Source organism: Strigops habroptila, assembly GCF_004027225.2.
Source record: "Strigops habroptila isolate Jane chromosome 13 unlocalized genomic scaffold, bStrHab1.2.pri S16, whole genome shotgun sequence".
Classification (NCBI taxonomy): Eukaryota; Metazoa; Chordata; class Aves; order Psittaciformes; family Psittacidae; genus Strigops; species Strigops habroptila.
This window is the reverse complement of record NW_022651054.1, coordinates 9,544,306-9,571,377: the sequence shown is the minus strand read 5'-3', so window position 1 is coordinate 9,571,377 and position 27,072 is coordinate 9,544,306. Positions and strand designations below refer to the sequence as shown.

At 53.5% G+C, this 27,072-nt stretch overlaps 1 protein-coding gene across 6 annotated transcripts in view; it reads right to left on the bottom strand.

Annotated features, from left to right (window-relative positions):
* The window catches only part of SMG6 (SMG6 nonsense mediated mRNA decay factor), a 107,814-nt gene that overhangs the window by 35,950 nt on the left and 44,792 nt on the right, over positions 1-27,072 (bottom strand). For 3 of the 6 annotated variants that reach the window (XM_030472923.1, XM_030472921.1, XM_030472922.1), the window contains exons 11-15: positions 24,152-24,316; positions 23,867-23,968; positions 20,231-20,347; positions 19,556-19,724; positions 10,679-10,880 (exon numbers count right to left, since the gene is read on the bottom strand). In XM_030472923.1, the coding sequence (XP_030328783.1) occupies positions 10,679-10,880; positions 19,556-19,724; positions 20,231-20,347; positions 23,867-23,968; positions 24,152-24,316 (755 nt within the window). Of the gene's footprint in view, positions 1-8,855; positions 9,021-10,678; positions 10,881-19,555; positions 19,725-20,230; positions 20,348-23,866; positions 23,969-24,151; positions 24,317-27,072 lie in introns of those variants that run through there. The other 3 variants (XM_030472925.1, XM_030472926.1, XM_030472927.1) reach the window with 2 other exon arrangements.

Genomic DNA, 27,072 nt, shown 5'->3' with positions numbered 1-27,072 from the left:
CTCGTGCAAGGCCTGTGTTTGGGAGGAATGCTAATGCTTCCCAGTGAACCTTCACTCAGTACCCCCTCGTCTTCCTAAGGGACACGGGTGGCCTGGGGCTGAGGCACTGGCCTGAAATCCTGGGTATCAGGGGTTTGTTCTCATCCTGAAGCTGAGGCTTCCTGTGGGACCTGGGTCAGTCCCTCAGCCTCGCGTACCTCTGCTGCCAATCTCCAACGAGGAAATTGCTTTTCCTTCTGTCCCAACGCGTTGTGGAGATACGTTCATTAATGCCTGGGAAGTGCTTGGACTTCAATGACGGCGAGGAAAGAAAATAACTAAGACCACGGTGGTGTCTTCTCTTTCTGATTTGGGATGTGATGGCAACGAGGACACAGAGGGCTGTGGCTCCAGCCTGCGGTGGGAGCTGAGCTCTCCATCCTCGCCAGGACTCAGCCCAGTGCTGGCAGGAGGATTTGGCATCCACAAAAACAACGGGAGGTCCAGCTGGGAGCAGAAACGTGGGGAGCAGACTCCAAGCTCAATGACAGAGGTCACCTTCCGTCTCCCATAGAGACAGAGTAGATCCCCATCTGTTATTTGGGCTGACCACTCCCTGCATTCCACCCAGTCCACTTCTCTGGCAAGCTTCCCAGGACGTGGATCTTTCTTATTCAGGTTAACAATGAGGAGTTATTAATTGGATCTTTTTTCAGGTTTCCTGAGGTCCTTCCAATAGCTGCGTTGGTGGATACCACAGCCGGGTCAGCTTCAGCAGGCATGTTTTAAGCATTTCACTTGGTCAAAGACAAAATAGTGCTGTGAAACAGGGTCACCCCCAAAGCTAAGCCACGGGCAGGGGTGAAGAATCAGGTCAAGGACTGAGTTTAGTACTAGAGTGAAGAGTTTAAGTGGTGGCAGTGTATCCAGCATGAGGCAAAGAGGCAACCCCGAGTCCCAGGGACCCCCTGCACGATGAGAAGCACCACATTAACTCTTAAGCACCACAAAGATTGTCCAAGAGGAGGCCATGCTTCATGCCCAGGGATCAGCTCGGCCAGGCAGAGCAGCCTTTCCGTTTCCTCCAAGTTTCTCTGGGTAGCAATAAGAGATGGCTCATTGGGAGGGGATCCAGCATTAATGGTGTTTTAATGAGGCCTTTCAATATACTTGCAGACTAATCAGCAAATTCCATAAGGTCTGGACTCTAATATGTCATTCTGAGTACACTAAAGGCATGGCGAATACCTCATCTATAGCCAGAGCCATGTACTAGGCCTGATGTCCTGCCAAGATGTGGCAGGTTTTGTGTCATCAGGGTGCTGGTGCAGCAGAAGCAAGGCCATTACCTGCTGCAGAACCCCAAGGGGAACCCCAGGAACACATGGCCAGAGTTTCTTTGAGCAACCTGCTCTAGCGGAAGGTGTCCTTGGCCCATGGCAGGGGGTTGGAGATGGATGAGCTTTAAGGTCCCTTCAACCCAAACCATTCTATGATTCTGTGACATTTCCCCTTTCCCAAGAGTCTGTGCCTCTCTAGAGGCAGCTTTTAGGACAAAAGGACTGAATCAAGGTAAGTTTTCCATCTCATTGCAAAGCTGGCTTGATGGTGACAGAAGCAACGATCTTCAACAACGAGAGTCATCTGATCTGCACAAAAGGATCCAACACTGCCTGAAACCAGGCAAGGGACAAGGCTGATATATCCTGTCAGTCTCTGCCTCGAGCTGATGATCACATCACACTTCCAGCCCTTTGCTGACACCAGAGCCAAACTGTGCAGCACTGGCTGAGGAACCACACACGTGCTGGTACATGTGCACAGCTCACACCCAGGCTGCCTGAATCACTTGGAGCTGACAGTGGCTAAAGTGAGCCTGGAAGAGAGGCAGAGGTGGCTCCAAGGCTGGCAGCAGGGGAGGAAGTGATGGGAACATCACAAGCCACTAGAGCAAAGTCCCCACGGCTTCCCCATGGGCTGGGGTATTGCTCACTCCTTCTACATGCCAGGAAAGAGGCATCTGCAGGGTAGAGAAGGTTGTTTCCACCAACTGCTGGTTCTTCCCTCTCTACTTCCCCTCCAAGATGTGGCTGCCTGGAAGACAGCAACTCGTACTTCCCTGCAAGCTGCCTCCAGACCACAAAGCCACTCTCACGCTCGCTAACAGGCGCATGAAGAGGTGCTGTAACTGGATCTTAACACGTTGGCAGGTGGTTCCTCACCTCGTAGTGAGACTGAAGTTCTCACACACCAGCTCTCAGCTTCAGGATGGGAGGCAAAGCAGCAGGACTCTGCAGAGGAGGAGGCTGGACTGGAGGTAGTTAGATCTGCTCCTGCTCACCACCGTGCCAGGACTATGGGATCTGTTAATACTTGGCTGTGGCAAAGGAGCTGCTCTGAACTCCTGCTGCCTTCAAGGCTGTTTCTGCAGCTCGATGCCACGGCTGTGCGTCACCAGGCAGGCAGTTGTCCTCAGCCTGAGCACTCTGCATGGCTGGGACAAGAGGACGTGAAAAGCTAGTATGCCCCAGAGACTGCAGTGCACAGGATACGGCCTGGATTCAAATCTGGTCAACAGAGGTCTTAAAATGTCAGCGTAAACAGGAGGGCAAGTCCTGGCGGGGAAGCTTGCTTGGGCTTATGCTGCTTAACAATAGGTTCAGTGACCTGGACAAAGAAAACCTTTACTGATAAAGCCTGTAGATTAGACACCAGCTCCTGCCCTCCCAATCTTTGAGGAGAGCAACTCGCCAATGCATAAAAACTCAAAGCTGCTCAGTTGTCTATCCAAGAGCAAACCCCACACTGTTTAATACAGCTCAACCCAAAACTGTGCCTTCAGGAGAGCTAGGGCTGCAGGATGCTGGTGGGTATGGAGGAGAGCGGAAGAGCGCAGTGGTCACCTCCACCTCACAAGCAGGTCACAGAGCAATACATGGAGCCTGGATAACCACTTAGAAGCACTTGGGAATGGCTCACGGAACCCAAACCATGCCATCTACTCACTTATCAAAGGAGGATGTGGATGGAGGGACTTGGGACACATTTATATATCAAGGTCAGAGCAGCAATGAAGAACTTGCCAACCTACAGCAAACCGCCATTAGAGCAAATTGAACTAGAACAAATTCAGCCCAGAAATAACACACATTTTAAACAGTGATTGGAACTGGCTCCCAGGACAGTTTGCTGAGGATCCCGATGGATTCTCAGCCTTCCGAAATCAACGCTCAGTGCTTCCTACAAAACCCGCTCTTGTTCCCTTGGAAATCTCCCTGTGGTTTCCTGAGGGAGATGGCCACAGCTCCCTTGGCTTCCCAGCACACGGGGCTCTCCCAGCCTGGATTCCCCACTTCCAGCACTGACGCACACCTCCGTGGGCTCCTCTTTGAAGAAAAAGGGGGTTATTTCTGACCTGCACATTCCTCCCAGAAGCTCCCTGATGTTCAAAGCACCTTGCTGACAGACAGGCAGGTGTGCCTGTGACAGTGCCACCTCCTCAAAGCCCCAAAGAGCGCCTGGGGGAGTTCTCCAAGCCCAGCTGTGACATTTCCTTTCACCTATACCTGTACAGCTGTTTCCTACAGGGCTGCAAGCCCCCAGTGAGATGTGTGAGGCTTCTGTAGGTGCTTGGGAACAAGATGGAACAGAAACGCTTCACACCTGGCCCCAAAATTACAGCACCGCTGGAAGGGGGCCAACACAAACTGGCAGAGTACCAGTTGCAATGGACATCAATTAAGCAGCCTGTCATCCTCAGGCTGCAGGGTTTGCTCTCTGCGATCTGCAGCGCTCCTTAAGCCTTCAGCAGCACCAGCGCTGGAGTTTTCCAGATGGGATCATTTCCCTCAGATTCCACTCGCCAGATTTATTGCAGTATATAGAGATTTTTTTCTTTTAACCCACTCTCCTTGCAGAGCCTGAGCTATTATTCCACATTGTGGATTTCTCCAGGGCTGTATTCAGTGTCTTAGGCCTTGTTTGCCACGAGTTCCCTTTACCTTCAGCTGGAGAAACATGGTTTTAAGAATATACTTAAACCTCTTGTAGCTTAAAGAGTGATTAAAAGCTGAGACCAAATGATAAACGAAGAGAAGACAAGACGCCCCATGCAGCCCTAGGAGATGCAGCAGCAGCTTGCATTCCCGTACATATGAAGATACATTTAAAACAGCACAACAGACACCAGCGCACCCTCCTCTGCCACCCACATGTGGGGACAAGGACTTGGCTTGACACTTCCCCCTGTGCTAATGCCACCTGGCAAAGGCAGGGAGAGGCTTCCACAGTGTCCACACAGTCCCTGGCACTTGCAGTTCAAGGCAACATCAAGGATGGAGGAGGAGTTCAAAGCAGGTGACATTCAGCATTCTACCTTCATGGTGGCATAAACCCCAGCTCTCCTCCATCACCCAATGACATCACCTTCCAACATGGCCCATAATTTAGCCTAATTGCCTTTTACAATCCAAAGGCACCACATGAAAGGGAAGGTCGAGGCTGGGATGGAGTTCAGATACTGGTCAGAAGATGTAAACATTTCTAACTGCTGCCTCGGGGCTGCCAGTTCCTGCCAAGTTCCCGCTCGGAGCAAGGCTGCCTGGGGCAGGGATCCTTCACTGCTTGTTTGGAAACCGAGGCAGGCAGGAATGGAAGGAGTTTTTCAAGGATGACTCCTCCTTGGCCTCTCCTCCTTGGGGCTCCGATCTCTGCTCACAGTTTCCCTTTTCCTCTCTGGACTAAACTCCAAGCTGGAAGCTCTCGCTCTCATGGGCTGAATGCGTTCGCCTGCCAAGCTGGAGGGAGATGCTCCAAGGCTATGGAATGGGAATATGGAAAGGATGCTGAGAAAACAGTTACATTTGCTCACTGGGGTTTTCTCTTTGCTTACAAAGAGTCTGTGCTCTCAAAGTCCTGGTCTTGCTACTCTTCCTCTGATGTCTTGCAAGAAGTCCTCCCCAAATCCCTGTAGTGTGGCCATTCTAACCTGGATTTCATCCCTGGCATCCCAGGAGTCATTAGGTCTCAGAAAGGACAAACATCTGGTGTTTAGAGGCATGACAGAGCCTGGTCCCTATGACAGCTATTCCTGCTGGGCTTTTAAACCTGGGGCTCCCTTTCCAAGATGCACCAGACAGGACTACACATTGCCAAGAGATATCTGCAAGTCTTAAGAAGACTGAAATACCATAAACAACTGAGTGAATAACAAGACAGGACTAATTTCAGCCCAAGCCTAAATAATATTAGCTTCTAAATAGGCTACCAACTCTGCAAATGTAGAGTACATTGGAACAACTGGAGAAAGGATCCAATTTGGACTGTTCACCTGAGCTGGGCAGTGCAGAGGAAAGAGATTTGTGTTTTCTAAGGAGAATAAACTTGGATTTTAGGCTATCTGCACTGACAGGTGAGTAGTGCAACTAACAGGAAGCAAGTACTTGTGCAACAAGAACAGCACCAAGTGTGGGAAGCTAACTGGCCACCCTGGAGCTGGAGGAACCACGTAGTACCCAGTGTGTAGGGCTGAGGCAGTCAAATATTGCCACTTACTCTTCAGAGCCTTGCGGTTTAAGGGCTTTCATTTGCCTGCTGAGGTGAGACGGGGTTGAGGCTAGCTGAGGGGTGAGTATCTGACACAGGCCACTCCACACATGAGCACGCACATGAGGGAACACAGAAAAGTGCCTTTCTGTTGGAGAGGAGGGAACCACAGTGACTAGCCCTATAAGCATATGTATTAATCATGCACCGTCTGGTTTTAATCCACACACTGCTGATCCTGCGTCTCACTGTATTGTTATCAGGGGAAGGAGTATTTCTCCTCAATCTTATTCACCAGCCAAAAGCCTGAAAATGCAAAAAACACATTTGTGAAGTGCCTTCCCAAGGACCCTGGGCCCCGGACCTGGTGAGCTGGGGCTGCTGCTGCCTTTTATTGGCTTTAAAAACCTTTTATTAACGTGTGTCAGGGCTGGGGGAGGAGGGAGAGGTTCAGGTTTCAGGACCCCCCATGCAGAGAGGTTTATTGTGGGAAGGGACATTAACACTTTCTTCTCCACATCTCCCTGCCTGGGGCATGTGGCAGCGTGTGGGGTTGGGTGACGGATGCATCGAGCCCATGCGGAGCTCGCAGGGATGTGGGCAAGCGCTGGTACCATGTGCCTGTAGAGAGGAGAAGGACCTCCCTGCTCTGCTTCATGCTGGGTGAGCTTCCAGCCCGGCCACCAGCTCCAGGAGGCCACTGCAGAGCAGGATGCTCCTGAGACAGCAGGATTCAGTGGGAGCTGAGCAAACCAGGACATGCCCCATGTTCCCAGGGCTGCACAAGAACAGACCCGGATGCACCATCACCAGGACTTGCTTTAGCCTCAACACAACCCAAGTGTTTTCCATTCCAAGTCCCCCATGGCAGCGCCACCTCGCACCACCTGATGAATCCACAGTTGCAACCTTCCTTCATCCTGAACCTTAACTCAGCCATGCAGGTTGAAGGAGATGATCCTGCTTCTCTACTCTGCTCTTGTGAGACCCCACTTGGAGTAGTTCTGGTGTCCTCGACCAAGGACACAGAGCTGTTGGAGCAAGTCAAGAGGAGGCCATGAGGATGATGAGGGGCTGGAGGCAGGCTGAGAACACTGGGGCTGTTCAGCCTGGAGAAGAGAAGCTGTGTGGAGACCTCAGAGCAGCTTCCAGTGTCTGAAGTGGGCTGCAAGGATGCTGGAGAGGGACTCTTCATCAGGGACTGTAGTGATAGGACAATGGGAAATGTGTTTAAATGAAAAATGGGGAAGATCAGGTTAGATATAAGGAAGAAGTTCTCCACTGTGCGGGTGGTGAGGCGCTGGCACAGGTTGCCCAAAGAAGTGGTAAATGCTCCATCCCTGGCAGTGTTCAAGGCCAGGCTGGACAGAACCTTGGGTGACATGGTCTAGTGTGAGGCATCCTTGCCCATGGCAGGGGGTTGGAACTAGATGATCTTAAGGTCCTTTCCAACCCAAACCATTCTACGATTCTATGCTGCTGCTCCCTGCTCTTGCCTCGGGTGCAATCCTGGGTGAGTGTGGTCCTGGCAGCGTCTCCTTCGGCTGCAAATGCTGCAGACACAGTCTGACAGCTCAGGCACCAGGCTGCATAGTTTGGTGTTGACTGGTAGGTTCAATGGTGTTCCATCACACAAGCTGCAATGGCTATCTGCCCAACATACGCCCAGGAAAACATCCCCAAGTTATGCTCACCCCGGAGCCAGCTTTTGTTGGTTACAGCTTCAATGACAGTGCAGGAGACGATGGGAAGCTCTCAGTGTCACACTGGCTCCAGCAGGAATCTGAACGCGCAGCTTCATGGCAACGAACGGAGTCAGAACATTTGCACTCAAAATAAGAGCCAGGCCAAATGCTCAAAAAGTTGCTGAGAAACTCTGGCTGAACACTGCACTCCATCTGCTAAGTGGGACGTGGAGAACAGAAAGAATAGGGAAGCACAGTGTTTGTCCTATAGAGGTTACAAACCAACCATCCTCTTGGGAGAACAAATAACCTAACACCATTTTGAGCCCAGTGCTTTCCGGTCATCACAGAATCATGGAATGGTTTGGGTTGAAGGGACCTTAAAGCTCATCCAGTTCCAACCCCCTGCCACGGGCAGGGACACCTTCCACTAGAGCAGGTTGCTCCAAGCCCCTGTGTCCAACCTGGCCTTGAACACTGCCAGGGATGGGGCAGCCACAGCTTCTCTGGGCACCCTGTGCCAGCGCCTCAGCACCCTCACAGGGAAGAACTTCTGCCTCAGAGCTCATCTCAATCTCCCCTCTGGCAGGTTAAAGTCTTGCCTTTCGACAGATTCCTCTCTTCCAAAATGTTACAAATTCATTAAACTATGGTACAAAAGCATGGAGAGAGGATTTGGAGCATCAGCAAGCAAGGTGAGATACTATCCTTGCAGTAAAAAGCCAACCACCTCTTTCTAGCCATGCAAGTGATAGGAAAAGTCCCACAGCGTGCTTCCAGAGCCACTTTGGCATGGACACAGCAAACAGTGCTAACAGCCCAAAGATGCATCTGCTCAGGAGTCAGGTTCATCTGGGCTCTGCAAGCTAAAAGGAGAGCAGGGAGCAGATGGTGGCCCTGGGACCACACACAAGGATCCCCAGACAAGTTGGACTGAGGTTTCTTTGCAGGGAAGGGCCTTTTTGTATCTTGCCCACAGTCCTTCATGAAAGGCATATGGATTCATGCCCCTCTGTCACACCTTCCTGGCTTGGGCTGCATTGCCTTCTACAACAGCCCACTTCTGGAGAGTCAAATCATTCACTTCATTAATACCTTAGGGAAATCAAAGTCATCATTTGACTGCAACGACACCACTGCCATTCCAGTCCCATCACAGCAAATGGGGTAGGAGCATCCAAAGAGGTCACTCTGCCTCCTTGCCAAGGTGTTCACCTCCACCCAAGTTACAGCTGAGAGCGCCACCAACCTGCTTTCAAACATCTCCAAGGCCGAAGAGATCCTGCGGAGTCACTAAGGAGGCTGCTTTCAAGTGCTTAACTACCCAAAGGCACGAAGCTTTCCCTAAGGTCTAGTTTTTGCTGCAATTTATGTCCATTCCTTCCTGTGCTTTTTCGCATGGAGCTGGAGGTCAGTTTGTTCTGCTCTTCTCTGCAACAGCTCACTGCATTTTCCCTGAAACTCCTCTTGACTAAACAGCCTCAGATCTTCCAGTCCCTTCTTGGAAGTCAGGCTTGTGAGATCCCTGCTCTGTCCCACTGGCCTCCCCTTAACCCTCCTAAGTGTCCTCTGCACAGTGAGTACCCATACCTGCTGTTTCACCAGTCTGACCATTAGGTCAGTACTGGGTTGAGAACCCATTGCTCAGCATGTCCCGGGGAGTGCTGGTACCAGTGGGTTCCTCTGTCAACCTCTGAGATGTGTTTGGTGCATAAGGAAGAGACCAGAAGGTGACACAACATAACTGGGACACAACAGGGGCTCAGACCTGTGCCAACAACACCCCAGGCTGCTGGGTGGTTCCAAAGTCAGCTGCTTTCAAACCAAACAAGAGCTATGGAGGGGGGGAAAGGGAAGGGAAAAGGAAAAGGAAGGGAAAAGGAAGAGAAAAGGAAGGGAAAGGGAAACGGGGACAGACACAGCCGGGCCTGGCTCCTCTCTGGGATCTCTGTTTCCCTTCCAGCAGAGCTGTGCTGGTACCACTGTGCTGATAATCCCGGATGCTCGAGTGGCTGCTGCTGAGCTGGGAAAGGCACCAGCTCCTGCCAGGAGTGTTGGAGTTCCTTTACAAAGCACCAGAACCAAAGGGAACCAGGACAGAGAGAAAACTCAGCTCAGAAGCTCAGATGCAGCTACAGGACAGGGTCATGTCTCTTCTCTTACAAAGATGAGTGCAAGTGCCCGGCAGGGCAGGTAGATGGCACTCCGAATAAACTGGTGTGTGGTTACAAGAGGCAGAATCCAGGGAATACCGACCCCTTCCCACCAGTTATGGGGCACCAGAAGGAGCTGCTCATTCCCCTCACCTGCCTGTTTGGGCTCTGGTTTGTGGCTCCTGAGGAGAGTCCCTGTGTAGAGAACGGGGCACTGGGGCTGCCCCCAGAACACCAGTGAGGACACAGCACACACTGGGCAAACAGGCTACCTCAGGGCAGCAATGGCAACCACATGCTTGTTGTTTAAATCCCTTCAAATAGAGCCCTCAAAATCCATTTTTCCATGGGCAGAAAGAGAAGTGAAACAGAAATCCACATCTCCTGGGTCCCTCTGTGAGAAAGGTCCTGGATTTCTCACTGTCACACCAGGAAAATGCCAAGAAGTGGCACATGGGAAGGCACGTTACCACCATCACACGCAGGCTCTCCACAGAAACCAGCCTCTGCATCTCCTCTTGGAGCACCGGCCTCTTGGGAAAGCTCTTCCCAGATGAGCAGCGTTCCTGCCTCCAAGCAGGAAACTGTTGAGAGCCACTCTTATCCTGCTGTGCCTCCAAGGGAGTGCAAAACAAATGCCATTGTGCCTCTTCCATCCTCCCCCCCCCCCCCCCCCTCAGGTTCAGACACGTTATCCAAGTGCAGCCCCCAGGTCCCTTCTGGCCAGGTGGTGGCAGAGAGCAGCCCCAAAACCCCACATCAACAAGGGAACTGATTTCATTATTCTAAAAACAAACAGCCAAAGGAAAGTTCAGCCTAGAATGGGCTCCTAGAGCAAAGAAAGGAAAATAGAGAGCAGGCAGTGGGGAATGCTTCATATTCCTAAAAGCCTTTTGTACGTTAACACATGGTGTCTGCTTCTCTCTAGTCACCTATTTATCACTCTCCTCTTTAGAGAAGGGAAAAAAGTCCTGGCTGCCTTCCTAAGGCAGAGTTTTGTGGCCGGGGGGAGGGGGAGGGTGCTTTAAGCATGATGCAAACCATTTGGAGTGCACTGAGAGCACTGCCAACACAAGCTGCACTATTTAAACAAGTGAGGAAATGATCGTATATACAACATGCCAGCGAGCACACACACACCAGAGGAAGTCGAGAGGGGTTTTCATGACACAGAGCTGGATGTCAGCGGCTGAAAGGTCGATATTTTCCCTTAACACCCTTCTCAATGACTTAATCGTGTTCCGTTTGCACAGAAAACTTCCCAAGAATAAAAGTCTGTGGAGGAATCGAAGGGGGGATGTTTGGCCTACTGCTGACCTTGTCCGAGGTCCTCTCCACGTAGCAGGGCTCCTGGGGGGCAACCAGCAGGGGAACGAAGCCCGAGAGCAGCCGATCCTCTTCCAGGCTTAGCAGGGCAAGGTCGTCATCTGGGTCCTTGTACAGGGGCACCTCCGACTGATTCACTGTGGTCAGTATGTTACAGAAGTCAGCCAGCGTCGCCCACACATCTACTGAGACCCTGGGAGAACGAGGAGAGACGTGAGCAATTCCGGGCTGGAATGCGCTGGGAGTTGCCTGCAATGCTGCAGTGAATACCAGAGAGGTGAGGCGAGGCACAGCCACCACCACCACCGACCTACCCCACCGGGAGGGCTCCGGCCGCAGCTGCGCTGGCACCAAACCCGCCAGGGCTTGTAGCCCATGACACCGACCACCCCGTGTCCTCCCTCCACCCCCTTGGATAGGGAACAGCTCCCAGGATCTCACCCTTCCCACTGTTCTGCCCACTTCTGCCCGCTCCCGAGCCGGCACATGCGCGGGAAGCAGCTTCCCCGTGCAGCGCCAGCGGGAACCCGGCTCGTTCCAGATGGGAGAAATGATGCTTGTTACTCAATTTTAAGCCTGCTGGGAGGACAGAGCAAGCAGCCACACTGCTGTGGGGTGAAAGAGGCATCTGGAGGGGTCCAGACCAGGCTGGGGGGGGTCCAGCCGATGCCAGGGAGTTCCAGCCCAGCCCAGGGCACCTTTTCCTTCACACTGCTGCATCCACGTGCTCTAAAGCACAGAGATATTCCTTGTTAAACCCCAGCCCCAGTGGGAATAAGCCAGGTTTTGCTTCTGACCATGGTTTCAACACTCATGAGTGACCTGCAATGCTGTCTCTGTGGTGCATCACCTTCTCAGAGGCCACCAGCAGCCCTGGACCGCATCCCATCACACATCCCCATCGCTGAGCACACCCTGGGGAGGACCCGGCACCCCAGGGAGGGTGAGCGTGGGGGAAGCAGGGAACAAGCACAGAGGCAATGCACCTGGATGGGGCTTGGAGCAACCTGGTCTAGTGGAAGGTGTCCCTACTCACGGAAGAGGGTTGGAACTAGATGAGCTTTAAGTCCCTTCCAACCCAAACCATTCCGTGATTTTATTAGGCTGCCCTGCACTGCATTTCTTCCTCCTGTTTCTAAAAGCACCCAGATAGGGATTTTTTTAGTGCATTAACTAGGATGAAAGCATGAAATAGGGGAAACCGGAGCTGATCTGCTTCTGCTGGCATTAAGGAGGGCTGCTCCTCCATCCCTCTGGGACACCCAAAAAGCACAGCATCACCAGGAGCACAGCAGTGACCGGTGCAGCCCAAGGCAGCGCAGGGCTGGAGGGAGGCCCCCTGCTCTTTGAACTGCTCCAGGTGGACAGAGTCTGCACTGGGTTATTTACGGGAATCAATGTACCAGGAAAGCACACTGAAATGAAACATCTTGTTTTCAAGAGCGTCCTGGGAGCCAGGCAGAATGAGGAGCCATTAATCAAAGCCCGGCACGTAATCAGCACACATGTACCGCAGAGTCGCCCACATCCCTAAGCCAGCCCCAGCCCTGCACGCTGCAAGAGGATGAGAGGTCCTTCAGAGAGAGCCCTCTGGTCACAGACACCAGGAGCTGGGTTCATTCACAAAGCTCCATCGCTTGGCTCAGCCAGGTCTGGCTGTCAGAAATGTTTAAATATGGAAAAAAATAAACAGTTGCAACACGTTTCTTCTTCTTCTTCTCTTTTTTTTTTTTTTTTTTTGGTGGAGGGATCTGTCCGAGGCCCTTTGTGATGTAATGGGAAACGCTGCGTTTGTGCTACCAGCTGGAAAATAAACAGAGCTTCGAGGGTTAAAAGGAACTGAACTTTCCACGACCCCTATCTGCAAAAGAAGAAAATAATAAGAGGAATGATCCACTGCCCCACAGCCCTGATAGTTTATCCTCCAGCCCTGGCTGCAGAGACAAGCACCGGATGTGATAGGGCTGCTCTGGGCCACCTCCAAGGCGAGCTCTGCCCATGGGAGATGCACAGGGCTTGGGAGGCTCAGCCCTCCCCCAGTGCCCTGCTGGCAACTGGGCTTGGCTGCCTGGGGCCGGTCACATAGCGCTGGTGGGGCCCCAGCATCGGCTTGGATGAAGGAGGTGCAGGGGCTGCAGGCATCAATGAGGGGGAGAGGAATGGGGAAGAGTGCCTGTGACCACAGGGAACAGGCGCCCTGGGGTGCTGGGGACAGGCAGAGATGCAGAGGATGCTCCCAGAGGGCTGAGACAGCCACAGTGGAGGAAGGGAAAGAAACACATCGCAGAGACCTCGCTGGTATTCCCTAAGAAACAGAGCTGCAGGCAGGGGATGGAGATGACCAGTGAGGGTGTGAGGGAGGCTGAGGGTAGCAGTGGGATGCTGGGCAGGGCTGGGATCCACAGCAGGGCAGGGGTGGTAGTGGGATGAAGGAGCAGCCCAGATGAAGAACAGGGAGCCAAGGGCAGAAGGATGCCATCTGAACAGTCACTGAGCTGATGCTGCTAACTCGCCTGCAGCCACCTAGCCCTGTGGTCCCTCTTCTCTCCCCCCACTGCAGCACTGCAGCCCATTGCCACCTCCTGAGCACCACAGCATTCCCTGTCACTTTATCCCCTTCATCCACCAGCTCCCTCCGGCTTCCCAGTGCCTTGCCACATCTGTCATTCATACTGGATGTGTTAAGTTTCCACCTTGGGCTCGCTTCAGTCAAAGCACAGACCGTGCTGGCTCCCCAGGCGCACTCATTGCAACGCAGCCCCAAGCACCCTCTCACATGCACCACCCTCCAGAGCCTTCGGAAAGCCAACAAAGAACAAGGTGTTGGCATTTCTGCTCCTGCGATGCAGAGGCAGCACTGCAGAGAGCAGGTCTGACAATTCCCTGCCTTCCCTTTGGATGCAGCTCCTCCTCTGCAGTGCATCTCCCAGCACCGGCACCACCAAGATCATTTACCAGCTGCTACCCACCGGCAAAGCCAGCGAGGGCTAAGAGCTCATACAGACACTGTACAGCCCCATGGATCTCCTGCTGGGACGTGCACTTGCCCTACAAGGTCACACAACACTCGGGAGTCCTGTCAGGCCCCTTCCCAGGATAACACCGTGGCCACCTCCAGACGTTTCTGGCTTATGTCACCTCACCAGAGCCTCTCTGCAAAGCCAAGGCAGGTCCAGGTGCCTGGAATTGCTGTATCCACACAGTGCCACGGCTTCAGCATCCCTCTGCGGAGGGAGGCCCTGTATTACTGACACCGAGCCCAGGCACGCAGCTCCCAGGTAGAGGGATGAGGCTCCCAGAGCTTTTAACCAAGGAAGCGAGCAGGGGGTTAGCGCGAGGTCTTTCCTCGGAACGGGGGGTTCATTCACTTCCCCACAGACACATTTACATTTGCTTATTCCACTCGGACAGGAAAAAAAAATAAGAGTTAATTTCTTTTTTATTGCCTCAGGATTCCAGGTTTAATGTAGCTGTCAGTGTGAGCACAGCCCAGCTGCACGCCGACAGGACACAGCCCGGCCAGGCAACGCTGGGGAGAGCACAAGTGTGTGGTCACAGCCATGGCACGGCTCTGCATGGGGATGGCTCCATGGCACAAGGTGATGCCCACCATGGGCATGCATCACCCCAAGGCAAAAGGCACAGAGAGGAGGAGAGGACATGACACTGATGCTCACCGAATCCCCATCGGCGTTACGCGGAGCTCCAGTGTGAGCCACCATCTTCACCGGGGGCTGCCTGGTGATTAATATCAAGCACAATGACCCCATGTTCCAGGCCTGCGGGGGCCTGTGGAGGTGGCCATTTCCTGTGTAATACCAGCTTGTTTAAACACTAACAGTCGAACTCCACAGCTGCAGAACAAACCCGGAAAGCACGGCGCAGAAGAAGCCCTGCATTGTGTTCCCTGGCCGCCCAGAGCCACGCTGCCGGGCAGATGGAAAACACCTCGGGATCACTGCAACATGGACACACCGGCTCCCGGTGCGAGGCAGCACCAGTGCACACCCTGTACAAAGTGCTCTGCATCCCCCCCCTCCTGACTTTTCCTCTCTCCCGGCCCAGGGGAAGGTGAAATAAAAGCAGCTCCTGTTTTAGGAAGTTCTTCCCTGTGAAGGTGCTGAGGCGCTGGCACAGGGTGCCCAGAGAAGCTGTGGCTGCCCCATCCCTGGCAGTGTTCAAGGCCAGGTTGGACACAGGGGCTTGGAGCAACCTGCTCTAGTGGAAGGTGTCCCTGCCCGTGGCAGGGGGTTGGAGCTGAATGAGCTTTCAGGTCCCTTCCAGCCCAAACCATTCTATGATTCTATGAACAAAAGGGGTTGGCAGTGGGAGCTCTTCCCAAGGTTCACCAACCTTATCCTGGACTCACAGTTGACCAGAGCAGGGATGAGGTGATGACAGCCCCTCTGCCCTGTGGCACCAGTGATTTCCTCACTCTGCCCTGCACACAGTTCCTTTGGCCACCCAGGCATCCATAAACCAATCCCTCTCCTGGGAACCTGCCTTTGGAGTTAGATGGATGCTCTGCTCCCCAGGAGAGGTGCAGTCTCCTCCCAGCCAGCTTCTGCTCTGCCACAGCCCCCTTCTCCACAGAGACTTCTGGCTTCTGCTTCAGTCAATGCTACCTTCATTCTCAGCCAGGTTTACACTACCGAGACACCTCTGAATGCTCACTTTGATGTCTCCATAGGCAAACCGTGGTGGCCAGCATTACTAATGAAGGCTGGGATCTGCAAAAGGGATTTTCCATTTAGTCTCCAGCAAACTCCAACAAGGTCTTGGCACCCCTGTCCGAGACTCTGTCCATCTCTCCCAGTGGGAGCTGCCATCTCAGTGACACTTCTCTGCAAGAGCGATGTGATGAGAGCGATCTGGCACATCTCTCTGGGAAGGTAAGCCCTAGAATGTGCTCAGAGCTTTTGGATTTAATTTAATACTTGGTTTAAATTAACCATTTTTAAATGCTTGCAGACAGTCTCCACAAACCGAGAGGCCCTTCGCCTCAGCGTGGAAGGAGCACAGATCTGCCAGGGTCAGCCCTGCAGCAGTTTGTCTGTCTAGCCAGTGGCTTCCCCATCGATTCTTGTGCTTCATTTAGCCGTGGACTCATTGCAGCAACCAAAGTAGAGCAAGGAGAAGCTTTTGCTGTCCCCTGCCTAGCCCTCTTCACAGCCATATGTCCCAAAAGGAGAAGGATTCACTTGGAGATCTGCCTTTCGCCCCATCTGCTGCTAATATCTCCGCCTAAGGAGATCCACGCTGCTCCCCTCTCCCCAAGGCTTCCTGCTTCTTACACCCTGATCTCTGCAAATGACTCCAGGGGAAAGTTGGTCTGAAAGACACTTCTCCAACCCAGTTGCACGTTAGTTACAGTTAGTGTAACTGCTTTCGACTGCTCAGACCTCAACGCAATGTTTGCCATGAAACATGCAGATATAAATGAATTGTAAGATACAGAAGTGACTGCTGCTGGCTGCTAGAAGACCTGGCAACACACAATCCCTGAGCCACAGGACACTGCAGCTCTGAAGAGAGATGTCCACAATCAGGTTTAGCTCCTAATCTGGAAACACTTGAGGAAAGAGCCACGGAAAACTCGCTGAGCCCCTCTCCCAAAATCACCACTCAAATACATACAGCAGCCCCAAGAGAAGGATCATGGAATGGTTAGGGTTGGAAGGGACCTTAAAGATCATCTGGTTCCAAAGATCATCTAGTTCCAAATCCAGGCAGCCTGTCACCTGTCCATGGCCCTCTGGCCTGAAAACACAACCCAATACATCCCCTGAGCCATGGTGACCGTGCTGGTGTGGCCAAGAGCTGGATGAGCACGTTAGACCAAGGAGGATGATTTTAGGGAAAGCTGTAGCTTCTCATTCGGGTTGGATCTGGAACCACTGAGCCCCCAGGTAGCAAGAAGATGCCTGCCAGGAGCTGGGGCTCATTGCCAGACCCCTGCCAAGAGAAGAACCCCGAGGATGCAGCCTCCCATCCAGCTCCACAGAGCCCATTCCTGCATGGTGGGTTTCAGCACCTCTCACCCCTCACACCTTTCCCTCCACTTCTATCCAAAGGGGGAAAGCAGCGAGCCGAGGAATTTGGTGTGGGGTTTTGCAGTTCTCCTCCTTCTTTTTTTTTTCTTTCCTGCAAGGACTCAAATCCAGCAGTGTGATAAATGCATCCGAGCTACAATTAGGAAGATATATAGCATCAGAACGCGAAGGTCTGGGCAGCGTGGTGAAACGCGGGCTCTCCAGAGCCCCAGCTATGTTTCCCATTATGTAACCCTGGTCATGGGCAGACAGCCAGACTCCAAATGAAAAAGAGACTCTGGCTTGGCACGGGTTCTATTTTCCTATCCTCATTCGGGGTCAGCGCAGTGTCATACAGCTGCAGAGAAAGCTCCGGGGATTAAACCTGGGAAAGACTCCAAGACCAAGGACCCGGGTTCAAGTACCAGCTGAAAGCAATAAACCAACTGCCACAGCTGGGCTGAGTTTAAACGTTCTCAATGTCCCCCTCCCTTCAGTTCTCTCCTTTATACTAAAGGAGGAGTGATCCCGAAACATGGCGAGCGTGGAGGCCTTGGGATGTGCAGCGCAGGATCCAGGCGCTGGTGGAGTCTTGACAAGCTGCCCCGCTGGCCCCCAGCCCAGGCCGTCATCCTGGCAGCGGTGCTGGCCCCGGATGAGCTGCACTTTGATGCAAGCTCTAAGCCAGGTCTTTGCTGCTCTAGCGGGGCTGCCAGGTGGGTATGGGGCCTGGGTTTTCCAGCAGCTTGAGCACACTGATGGCATCCTTGCAGGGTGCTTCTGTGCTTCAGGGTTTGTGGGGTTTTATTACTGCCCCTTCTTCTGGGCCACCAATGAAGGTGATGGCTGAAGAGTGCTGGAAGGCAGTTTCGGTGTGTCCAAGCAGCTTCTCTACTGGTAGGGACCTTGTGGCACATCCCATCACCATGTGGGAAACAGCAGAGGCCACTTAGTCCTGCAGCTTGGCATCTGCGCTTGCTCCTCACATGCTCTCTCTGTTCCTGAGCTCACCCTGCCCACAAACCTTGGCTTACTCCAACACGCCTGCTGCTCTGACCCATGTTTTACTTCCAAACTCCTTTGAAACTGCTCCTATCTAAACCCCAGGACTTGGTGACTCTACCTGGTTACTGAACAGCCCCAGGCCAGACAGCAGCCTTGTGTCAATAGAGAGCTGAAACACTAGTCCAGTGCTCCTTTTGCCTTTCCTACCTCCAGGGAAAACGTTGTAAATCCCACGTCATGCCCAAGAGTGGAGCTGGTTCCCTGCTGTTCATCACTACCCACATCCAGGGAAGCTCACTGTTGTCCCAGAGCCCTGGACCACTAACACCCATCCACACAAGAGGTCTGGGCTGAAAGAGCCGCATGGGTAAGACAGAGCCAAAGAGCACCAGGGTGGAGGAGCTGCGAATCAACATGAGGAAGGCTGCCCATGCCCCAGAGTATGGGACAAGAAGGGCTGCTTGCTCCTTCTCCATGGAGAAGGCAAGATGGGGAAGCAGTTGGGCCTCTGCTCCAAGACGAAGATCCTCATTCCTCCACTGAGCAGACCTTGTGGAGCAGAGCCCCCCAACCCATACCCGCTGCTCCCCTACCACCACCTTCTTCTCCCACCCCAAGGGACACGCAGGAGCCGGCACCTGCTCCATAGGGACACAGCCCTGTGCCCTGCAGGAGGGGGGAGGCAGGCGCCGAGCGCTGCCTGCGCCGAACCCCATCAGAAATTCCATCTTGGCTGCCCGTCGCCAAGGGCTCGGCGGCGTCTCCCTGCGCAGGGAATGGGGGGGATTGGTGCAGGCGGCTTCACGTGACAGATCCCAGTTTGAGTTCCTGCCCAAAGATGGGCAGCAGTTCACATGAGCAGGCAGCGGTCCCACACCGAGCAGCCGACAAACAGAAAACAGACTCCATCTCCACAAAATGAGGCCCAGAACTTCCTGTGTGAGATTTCCATTTCCTCAGCCAAATGAAAAAGAACTGGAGTAAGAGGCAATAAACCGGGAGAGCGGGACTGGACCTGACGCATGGAGCGGGGACCCATTAATGGTTAAGCCACTTTGCTGGATTACCCTTAATGCGCCTTCCCATCACCCTGGGTTCTGGCTTCTTTGGATTAACAATAAGACGTGATTTCAAGCTCTGGATCCGGAGTACCGGAGGCAGATGGAAAATCCTGCGGGAAAGCAGCTACGGAGCATGCTCAGACACTCTTTTGCATACTCCATACTTGGCCCCTTCACTTGATTTTCTGTCCAAAAATATGCAAATTGCCTAGTCCGCATTATGGACTAATGGGCTGGAATCAGCCAGTTTGGAAGATTAACCCTTCTGTGTGTTGCAGAGGTAGAGACAAGCTGGTTCTGAAGCTGAAGGGAGGCCACTTTCGGAGCTCCAGACGGGCTGCTCCAAGCCAACCCAGCCTGACCAAGGTTGACTGATTCAGTCAAAAGGCAAGGAAGTGCTTATGCTGGAAATGGACTTCCCTCTTGTAGAGAGGAAGGTCCTGCCTACATGCAGAGCACGTAAAGGAGATGTATCCCAACAAAAGCAGACGCACATCCTAAGCAGAAGGTAAAAATGGGACATCTCCTAACACACAGATGCAAACGGCATCCAACAAGCCCCCTCAGAGACACTTCAGTCCCATCCAAGCATCAGTGAAGAAGTTATGGTCACCAAGGGTGACAATTCCCCCCCAAAACATCCCCTGTGCAGTGAGCCTCTCCTGGGGGCTCAGGGCAGAGTGCCACAGCCAGGAGTAAGCACGAGCAAGGGGGAAAGGTGGCACAAGGAGGGAGCAGACACCAGAAGACAGAGCAGAGGATGCACGTACTGTTTGGGGAGCTCGAGAGAGGTCGGAGGAGGATTCCATGTGTCCGGGTGGCCGAGCATCCAGTCCGACCAGACCTTCACACTGGGGAGCAGCTCCTTCAGGTCCTGGGGCAAGGCAGAGACTTTGATGTCGTCCTCCTCATCCTCCTGCTCCACCTCTCGTGGCTGAACTGCAAATACAAGACGTGAGAGCTGAGGCAGCTCACTGCAGCCAGGAGCCAGGCTTGGGTAGGGACTGGGGATGCACAACACTGATCCCAACATCCCAGCCTTGGATGCACAAGGGAACAGCCACAACCCACAGCAAGCACAGCAAGCACAAAGACAGATCTGTTCTCCCTAAACAGACTAGCCAGGGGGGGAAACTGGGATGTCTGTGATCCCTTTTCTTGAGGGCAGTGGGGTGCCACTGCACCAGTCATAGAGATAGGATTCTGAGGTCTCAGTTTTGGGAAGGCTGGCTAAAAGCATGCCTTAAGTCAACCCCTTTATTGCAAATGTTTTTGCCTGTGCACGCACAACAGAGGTTTTCCTGCCAGATGATCCAGCCATAACCTGGGCAGAGCTTGGGATGCTGGGGGAGAACCCAAGGAGAGGGGAAGGGAACAAGGGCTTGAACCCCCCCCGGCTGCCTCCCGGGCAGCTGTATGGATGGTTCCTGCATGGAACCCCTTACCTGGCAGGCATTCCCTCAGCAGGCTGGTGCACCTCCTCACCAGGAGTGCAAACATGGAGAGCCCCAGGGCTGCGGCCTGTTCCTGGATGACAGAGCGGCAGTCTTCAGAGACACACTCTAGGAGACAGAGAGGGGGGTCAGAGGGGAGCAGGTCAGATGTTCCATCTCCCTTCTCCTTTGCAGCCTCCCTTTCTGCATCCTGCATGGAGCAGGGGTGGGTGATTCCCAATTTGCACCTGCCCTCGACCCAATTGCTCTATACAGAGGAGGAAAAAGGTGATGAGTAGCTCTGGAGTGGGAAGAAGCTGCAATCCCACTGCCCACACCATGCCTGACCCACCTCATGTGCTGAGCCAGCCTGGTCCGAGCTGGCACTGGGGAATCCCAGCACAGAAGCTGCTGCTTGGAGCTGCTGCCTTCCCCCTGAAGGAGGGGGGTACGTTTAAGTGTTAAAAGGGTAATTAGCTGCATGTTTGATCTCTGTCCCTGCTGGAGTTTGAACCTCAGCAGTTGAGGAAGGGGCTCCTCCCATTAGTTCACCAGTCACACAACAGCTTGTCAAGAGAGTTTAATTGAAGCTGTTACTCAAGTAGATGCCACACGACCACAGCTCTTCCAAACAGAGCTGGCTGGGAGCGAGAGCAAATCCCCCCGGCACATCTACACCCAGCCAGAAACCACTTCTGAAGCTGCTGAGAGCAGCAGGGAGCTGGACTGGGGGAACTGCCTGGAGCTGGTTCCACTTATCCAGGCCAAGAGCCCCTGGGGCATGCCAGGCTGCCCGCGCTTGCCCAGGCACTGCGCCGCCTGCTCACAGGAGGCTTTTAAGCCTTAGGGGCACCTTCTGCCCTCCAAATCCCCTCTGCCCCCCAGTTCACATCCTCCTTTGAGATGTGGGGAGAGCAGCTGGCTGCAGGCTTCCCTGGAGGGATGCAGGGAATGCAAACACATAGGTGCTGGCTCCAAATGGGTGCCCGTGTGAGTAAAGCTGCGGCACAAGGATGGGGAAGGAGAACAAGGAGGTGGTGTTGGAAGCAGAACTCCTCTGATGTGGCAGGCCAAGGGGTTTTTGAGCAAAGGGCAAGAGAACTAAAGCAAGACATTGAGACCCCGTTGCTGCCGGGGCCAGCAAAACATCTGAGGTGCAGAGAACAAACAGTGGGGTTTTAAGTGCAAATTATTCCAGAGCAATGGGGTGGGAGGTTCAAAAACAACCAGGAAAAAGCTAAAACATGCTTAGAAAATACAGGCAAAAACAGGAGGAAGATCTGTAGGCTTCATTTGGCCAGTTCTTAACAGCTGGCAGTGACTCAGCACCCAGTGGGGAGCCCACTGAGGGTAACCCAGGGTGGCACCAAGGCGCCTGGTAGTGAACAAGGGTTCCCAGAGGCAAGGCTGAGCTGGTGCCGCAGAGCGAGGGTAGGAAGCGCCGTACTGCAGGGGCTGTCAGCTTTTGGAGGAAACATAAAACTAAAGATGTGACCACTCTGGGACAGTAAATCTCTTTCACGAAGCCTTTCCCACAATTAAGAGTGTCAGTCCCAGTGCTCTGGCCACGGTCCAGTGCAAGAAATTACAGTCGACTGCCCCGCGCGCCCTCCTCCCGCGCTCGGGCGAGAGCGTAGAATCATGGAATGGTTTGGGATGAAGGGACCTTAAAGCTCATCCAGTGCCAACCCCCTGCCACGGGCAGGGACACCTTCCACTAGAGCAGGTTGCTCCAAGCCCCTGTGTCCAACCTGGCCTTGAACACTGCCAGGGATGGGGCAGCCACAGCTTCTCTGGGCACCCTGTGCCAGCGCCTCAGCACCCTCACAGGGAAGAGCTTCTGCCTCAGAGCTCATCTCAGTCTCCCCTCTGGCAGGTTAAAGCCATTCCCCTTGTCCTGTCCCTATAAGCCCTTGTAAAAAGCCCCTCTCCAGATTTCTTGCAGCCCCTTTAGGTATTGGAGGATAAGGTCACGAGCACTGCACAGCCTTGATGTACTTCAGAGATCGACTTCAAGTGCTGGGGCAACGCTCTGCAGTGGCCATGGCCAGGCTTGGTACCAGCACCTCAACCATTCCCACTGCTACCAGCAGCTCCTCTTGCAGGCTACGAGTTCCCAAACAACGTTAAACAACCAAAAGAGAGTAAAAACGTTCCTTGCACATGAGCTGTCACAGTTACAGCCATCTGTGATACGCTCACTCAAGCTGAGCACTACAGCCCCAGCTCCAAACACCTCCTGTTGCTATAGACACGAACCATGTCCCCACCAGCTCACACCCAGTTTACACAAAGCCATGGTGCTTTGATGTACCACAGGATGCTCAGCACTGGTACAGCCTGTGAAGGTGCCCACTGTGCAGGTAAGAGGCACAGGACACCCAAATTCAAGGGTCATGTCCCCACGGTTCCAGCTCAGCTATTGTAGGCATTGTCATCTCACCATTAAATTACACTAAACTCCCCCAGTCCTGAAAGCTCATTCCCTGGCCAAGCCTCATTCCAAGGGGGCTCCCCCAGCTTAACCACCTTGCAGGGAAGGACAAGCATCCCAGTGGGTGCTTGTTCAAGACTCCTGAACATCCACCAGCCCTGCAGCACCCAGCCCTGCCAGCAACAGCTCTTAACAGCTTAATCATAGGACAAAGAGGAAAGAACCATAAATCAGGGGAAACTTTCTCTTTGTGCCTTTTCACCACGTTCCTTGGGAAGCAGGAGCCTTGGATTTCATGGAGCTGGGAGCCTGGAGCCAGTGGTCACAACTGCTGTGGGGTGGCAGACCCCAGGCTGCCACTGAAGACAGGTCAAGGTGAGGGTATGAGCAAAGGGCTCATGAAATTGGGGTGTTTAGACAGAAACCTGTGGAGTGTTTTGGGTGATGGGCAGTAAGGAAATGAGCTCTTAGCACCCACAGTGAGGTCTGTCACCCACAGGAAAAAGTGTCTGAGCCCACACTGGCACTAAGAGAAAAAGAGATGTGCTGAAAGGGGGGTTGGAGCAACAAATCTGCTGTGGAGCACACGGGGCATCGTAACCTCTGAGCTGAGCAACGTGCTCCTGGTCGTGCACGATGCATTAAGACACGAACTTCGTGGAAAGAGATGTTCTTGGAGGTTGGAGCGACACTTGGATGATTCCTGTCCCTGCAGTTGAACAGCACTTGTATAACTGGGGACACCACTAACAAGAGCAGGCAGAGACATCCTGACCACCCAGGTCAAGGCAAACCCTGTAATTCCCTGAACTGTTTCCCATATCCACAGCGAGTGCAGGAGAAGCAAAACTCCAGCATCAGGTCCACAGGCAACGCCACATCCTGTCCCCACAGGCAGTCACCGAAAGCTTGGTGCCAGAGACATGTTCAGTTGGCATTGATGGCATCCCATCAGCTAAAGCTGCCACAAATCCATACACCACTTCTTCCCCTGAGACTCCAAATCAGGCTGTAATCAGAAATGCCTCCTATATTCCCACCACTGATGCCCCACAGGCAGGACATGGTGCAGACTATGGACAGAAATCCCAGGGAAAAGAAGGTGCCACACGGAGATTCGGCTCTTCTGTGCCACCAGCAGTGAGACTCCACAGGGAACTATCCAGCACAAGCCCAGGCTGTGCACCACCAACCACAACACGTTCCCCCTCCACCTTCTCTCCTTGCAACGGGGCAGACACGTCCTGTTAACGCCGGCATCAGCTCAACAGCTCCTGTCACCACGTCACCCCCCAGCTCCCGCCTGCGCAGCCACCCTGTGAACCAGAGCACGCAGCTTGTTGGAGTTACAAATGTCACCTTTCAGCGGTGCCATCGCCATCAAAAGTGCTGTGTGGGGGGAGAGGAGGCACCACTGCTTAAATAACTGCTGTTAAACCACAGCACAAGCTCAGGGCTTCAGGACTTGCAGCTAAGACTGACTTGGGGTGAGCCCTTACCCTCATATGCTGCACCACCACCTCCTGCACCAACATACAGCCCATGGAACCACACTGTGGTCACAGCACGGAGCTTTCTTAGGCTGGATCTGTTTCTTGGTCTCTCATAGCCCCACATCAACCACACCAGCAAAACTCCTGAGGTACATGCAACGCTGCACAGGGCTAGAAAGGAGCAGGCAGAGTGTGTGAAAGGAGGAATGCCATCAACCCCTTGCACTCTGAAACAACAGGCCGGGTAACGTGCATTCCCCCACAATTTCTAGGCTTGAATTTGCCTCCAAGACCTGTCTTTCTGCACCAGAAAAATAAGTGAGAGCATCTGCAAACCCCCTGCAGATGTCAGGCCTCCAGATGCTGGACATGAGCTCTGTCTTTTGCAGGCAGAGCTTTGAGCACTGTGTTATTAAGCCTGCCTGACACTAGCCACTCATAAGACCCTTTTCCAGTTGGCTCAGGCTTTAACTATGGGAGCTGAAGTTTCCATGCTGGGTGCCTGTCTCAGCCCGAATTCTTCTAGAAGTCTATAGCCAAAAGAGTTCGGCTACTTGTGAGAATGAGGCAAGGAAACAAGATAGTGCCTTACCCTTGTTAGCAAAAGCCCGCTTACAACCTTTTCCTTGAGCTAATCTAGCAACTGCAAATCCTGGAAAGGGGATCTGCGACTTTGCTGCAGAATAACCCTTTTAACAGAGAGTTTTCCTGTCCTACTCGAAATCTGTCCGCACTTGGCCAAGCTATAAACATCTGAAACACAGCAGTTTTTCCATATTCAACAGGAATTCACTGCAGCAGCTAAAACCTTCTAAGGTTTCACCTCCCTGAGCATGCTCCATCTTCCTTACACCTAACCTGTGCTACACGCAGCAGAACAACTGCCCTGCTCCCATCCAAAAGTATGTCCTTGCGCTAGTCACTGCTGCTTGTGCGAGCTGGAGATGGGACCCAGCCTCCTCCAATGGAGCCCAGGCTATCTGCTCTGAAGCAGAGCCCAAGAATGAGAGGAGGGAGAAGGGATGGGATGGAAAAGATGGAAGTTGATGAGCATCAGACTGTGAGCACAGAGGAAAAGCTACCGGGAACCAGGGATGGGTGGTTTTTCTGATGATCACAAACCCCCTCTGAGCTGCAGCAGAGTCCTCCTGATTCTTTACATGTAGGAAAGAGGAGTTTTCCCCCTCCAGCTGGGTACTGGTTTGCACAGATCACGCTGTTTGTCTACCAAGAGGCAGTTTCCTCAGCAGAGAGCCTGCTGCAGCGCCCTCTGCAAGCATCTACCTGGGCTTTCAGCTGCATCCCCACAGGGGCTGCGAGCTCTGCTCCGACCCAGGCTTTCCGCAGTCCTAAATCTCCCTGGTTCACAGGGAAAAGTGGGGGGGGGTGGGGGGGTGGAGAGAGAAACAAGAGAAAAGTGACTTTTTTATAACGGGGAGAAATTGGTGCTTCTCTGAGCACGTTATATTCATGGAAAACATAAACCAACTGTCGTCAAAGTCGTCTGAGCTCAGGAAATGGAGCGGCCGGGAGAAGGCTGCCATGTGGCCGGATGTTATGTATTTCTAATTAGTGCTATACATCTTTCAGCAGCGAGTGTCCTTTTGCTGGGAAACACAACGCGCTGCCCTTGTTATTGTAACTGTCAGAGAGTGCTTAAACAGATAATCTCCAGGAAAAGTGATAAACACATCCCCTCTCCCACTAGGGTGTGCAAAACAGCGATGCCAAACCTCTATTAGGGCAACGCAACCAGCCACAGGAAATGGGAATGGGAAAAAGAGCAGGCGATGCAAGGGACGGCTGCCTCCGAGGACAAGGATTTGCTGGAGGAAGCTTCTCCAGTGCCATGTGCCGAAGGAAATCCTGCACAGGACAATCTGGGCAGAGCGAGCTCAGGCCCCGTGGCCTCGTCCAGGGGGGTGCTCATGGGGATGGGATAGGGGGGGCTCCAAGTGAGGGTTCCCAGCTGCTCTGCTCCAAGCACGCTGTAGGCAGCAGTGGAAGCCAGCCACAGCAACCCCTGAGCTCACAAGCAAGCAGCAGACGTGCTCCTCCATCCATCCCAGCTAACACAACGCAAGGAGTGCTGAGTCTTTCGCAGTTAAAACACCAGCCAACAGGCGTTAGAGTCTCGGAGGAGACCTGATTCCTTTGATTCAGGCAACCGGGCTCCTCCAGCCAAGGGTCAGGAGGACTCCAGTGAGTGTTTCCATGCTGGCCTCTCCATCCTAACCTGAGCTGCGGCTCCAGGCCGGGAAGCCTGGAGCGGTGCCGGCAGCAGGTGGCCCCAGAGCAGGCAGAGACAGCAGCAGGGATGCGCTTTGCTCCAGAGGAGCATCGGCTGAACCCACCTTCCCCGGTGGCACAGCAAAGGGCCATACGTGAAGGCAACCAAAGGAACAAACAGGTCTCAAGATACAATCCCAAGGGTGATACAAGGGGCTGGCCAGGGGATGCAGAAGGCAGAGGAGCTCGGTGAGTGTAGGGCTGAGGGCGAGTTGTGCCTGAGGCTGATGTGTCAGCCACTAACAGCACCGGCAACTGAGTCACCAGGCAGTGCTGCCCTGCGGGGAAGGAGACAGAAGCTGGTCACCCCTGAGCTGACACCACCTGAGCACAGCCCGTTTGCTCTCTGACTGCTCAGACACACCAAGTGCTTTCCCTGTGAGTCACTCCCTACCAGACACTGGCAGGGTGCAGGGCAGCCCACCGCGATGGGGCTGTCTGCGGGAAGAGGGTGAGGAGAGTGCTGCTCCCGCCTGGGCCGGCCTCCCCATGGTGGAAACAGCACAAAACCAAGGGGAATATAAAGCAGGAAAACAAAGGTGATGCTCATAATTGTGGGGCATGTCCCTGATGTTCCCTCGCAGAGGAGCTGTGAGTCATGGGCACTCCTGGCTCTCCATTCTGTGCAAGTCACACAT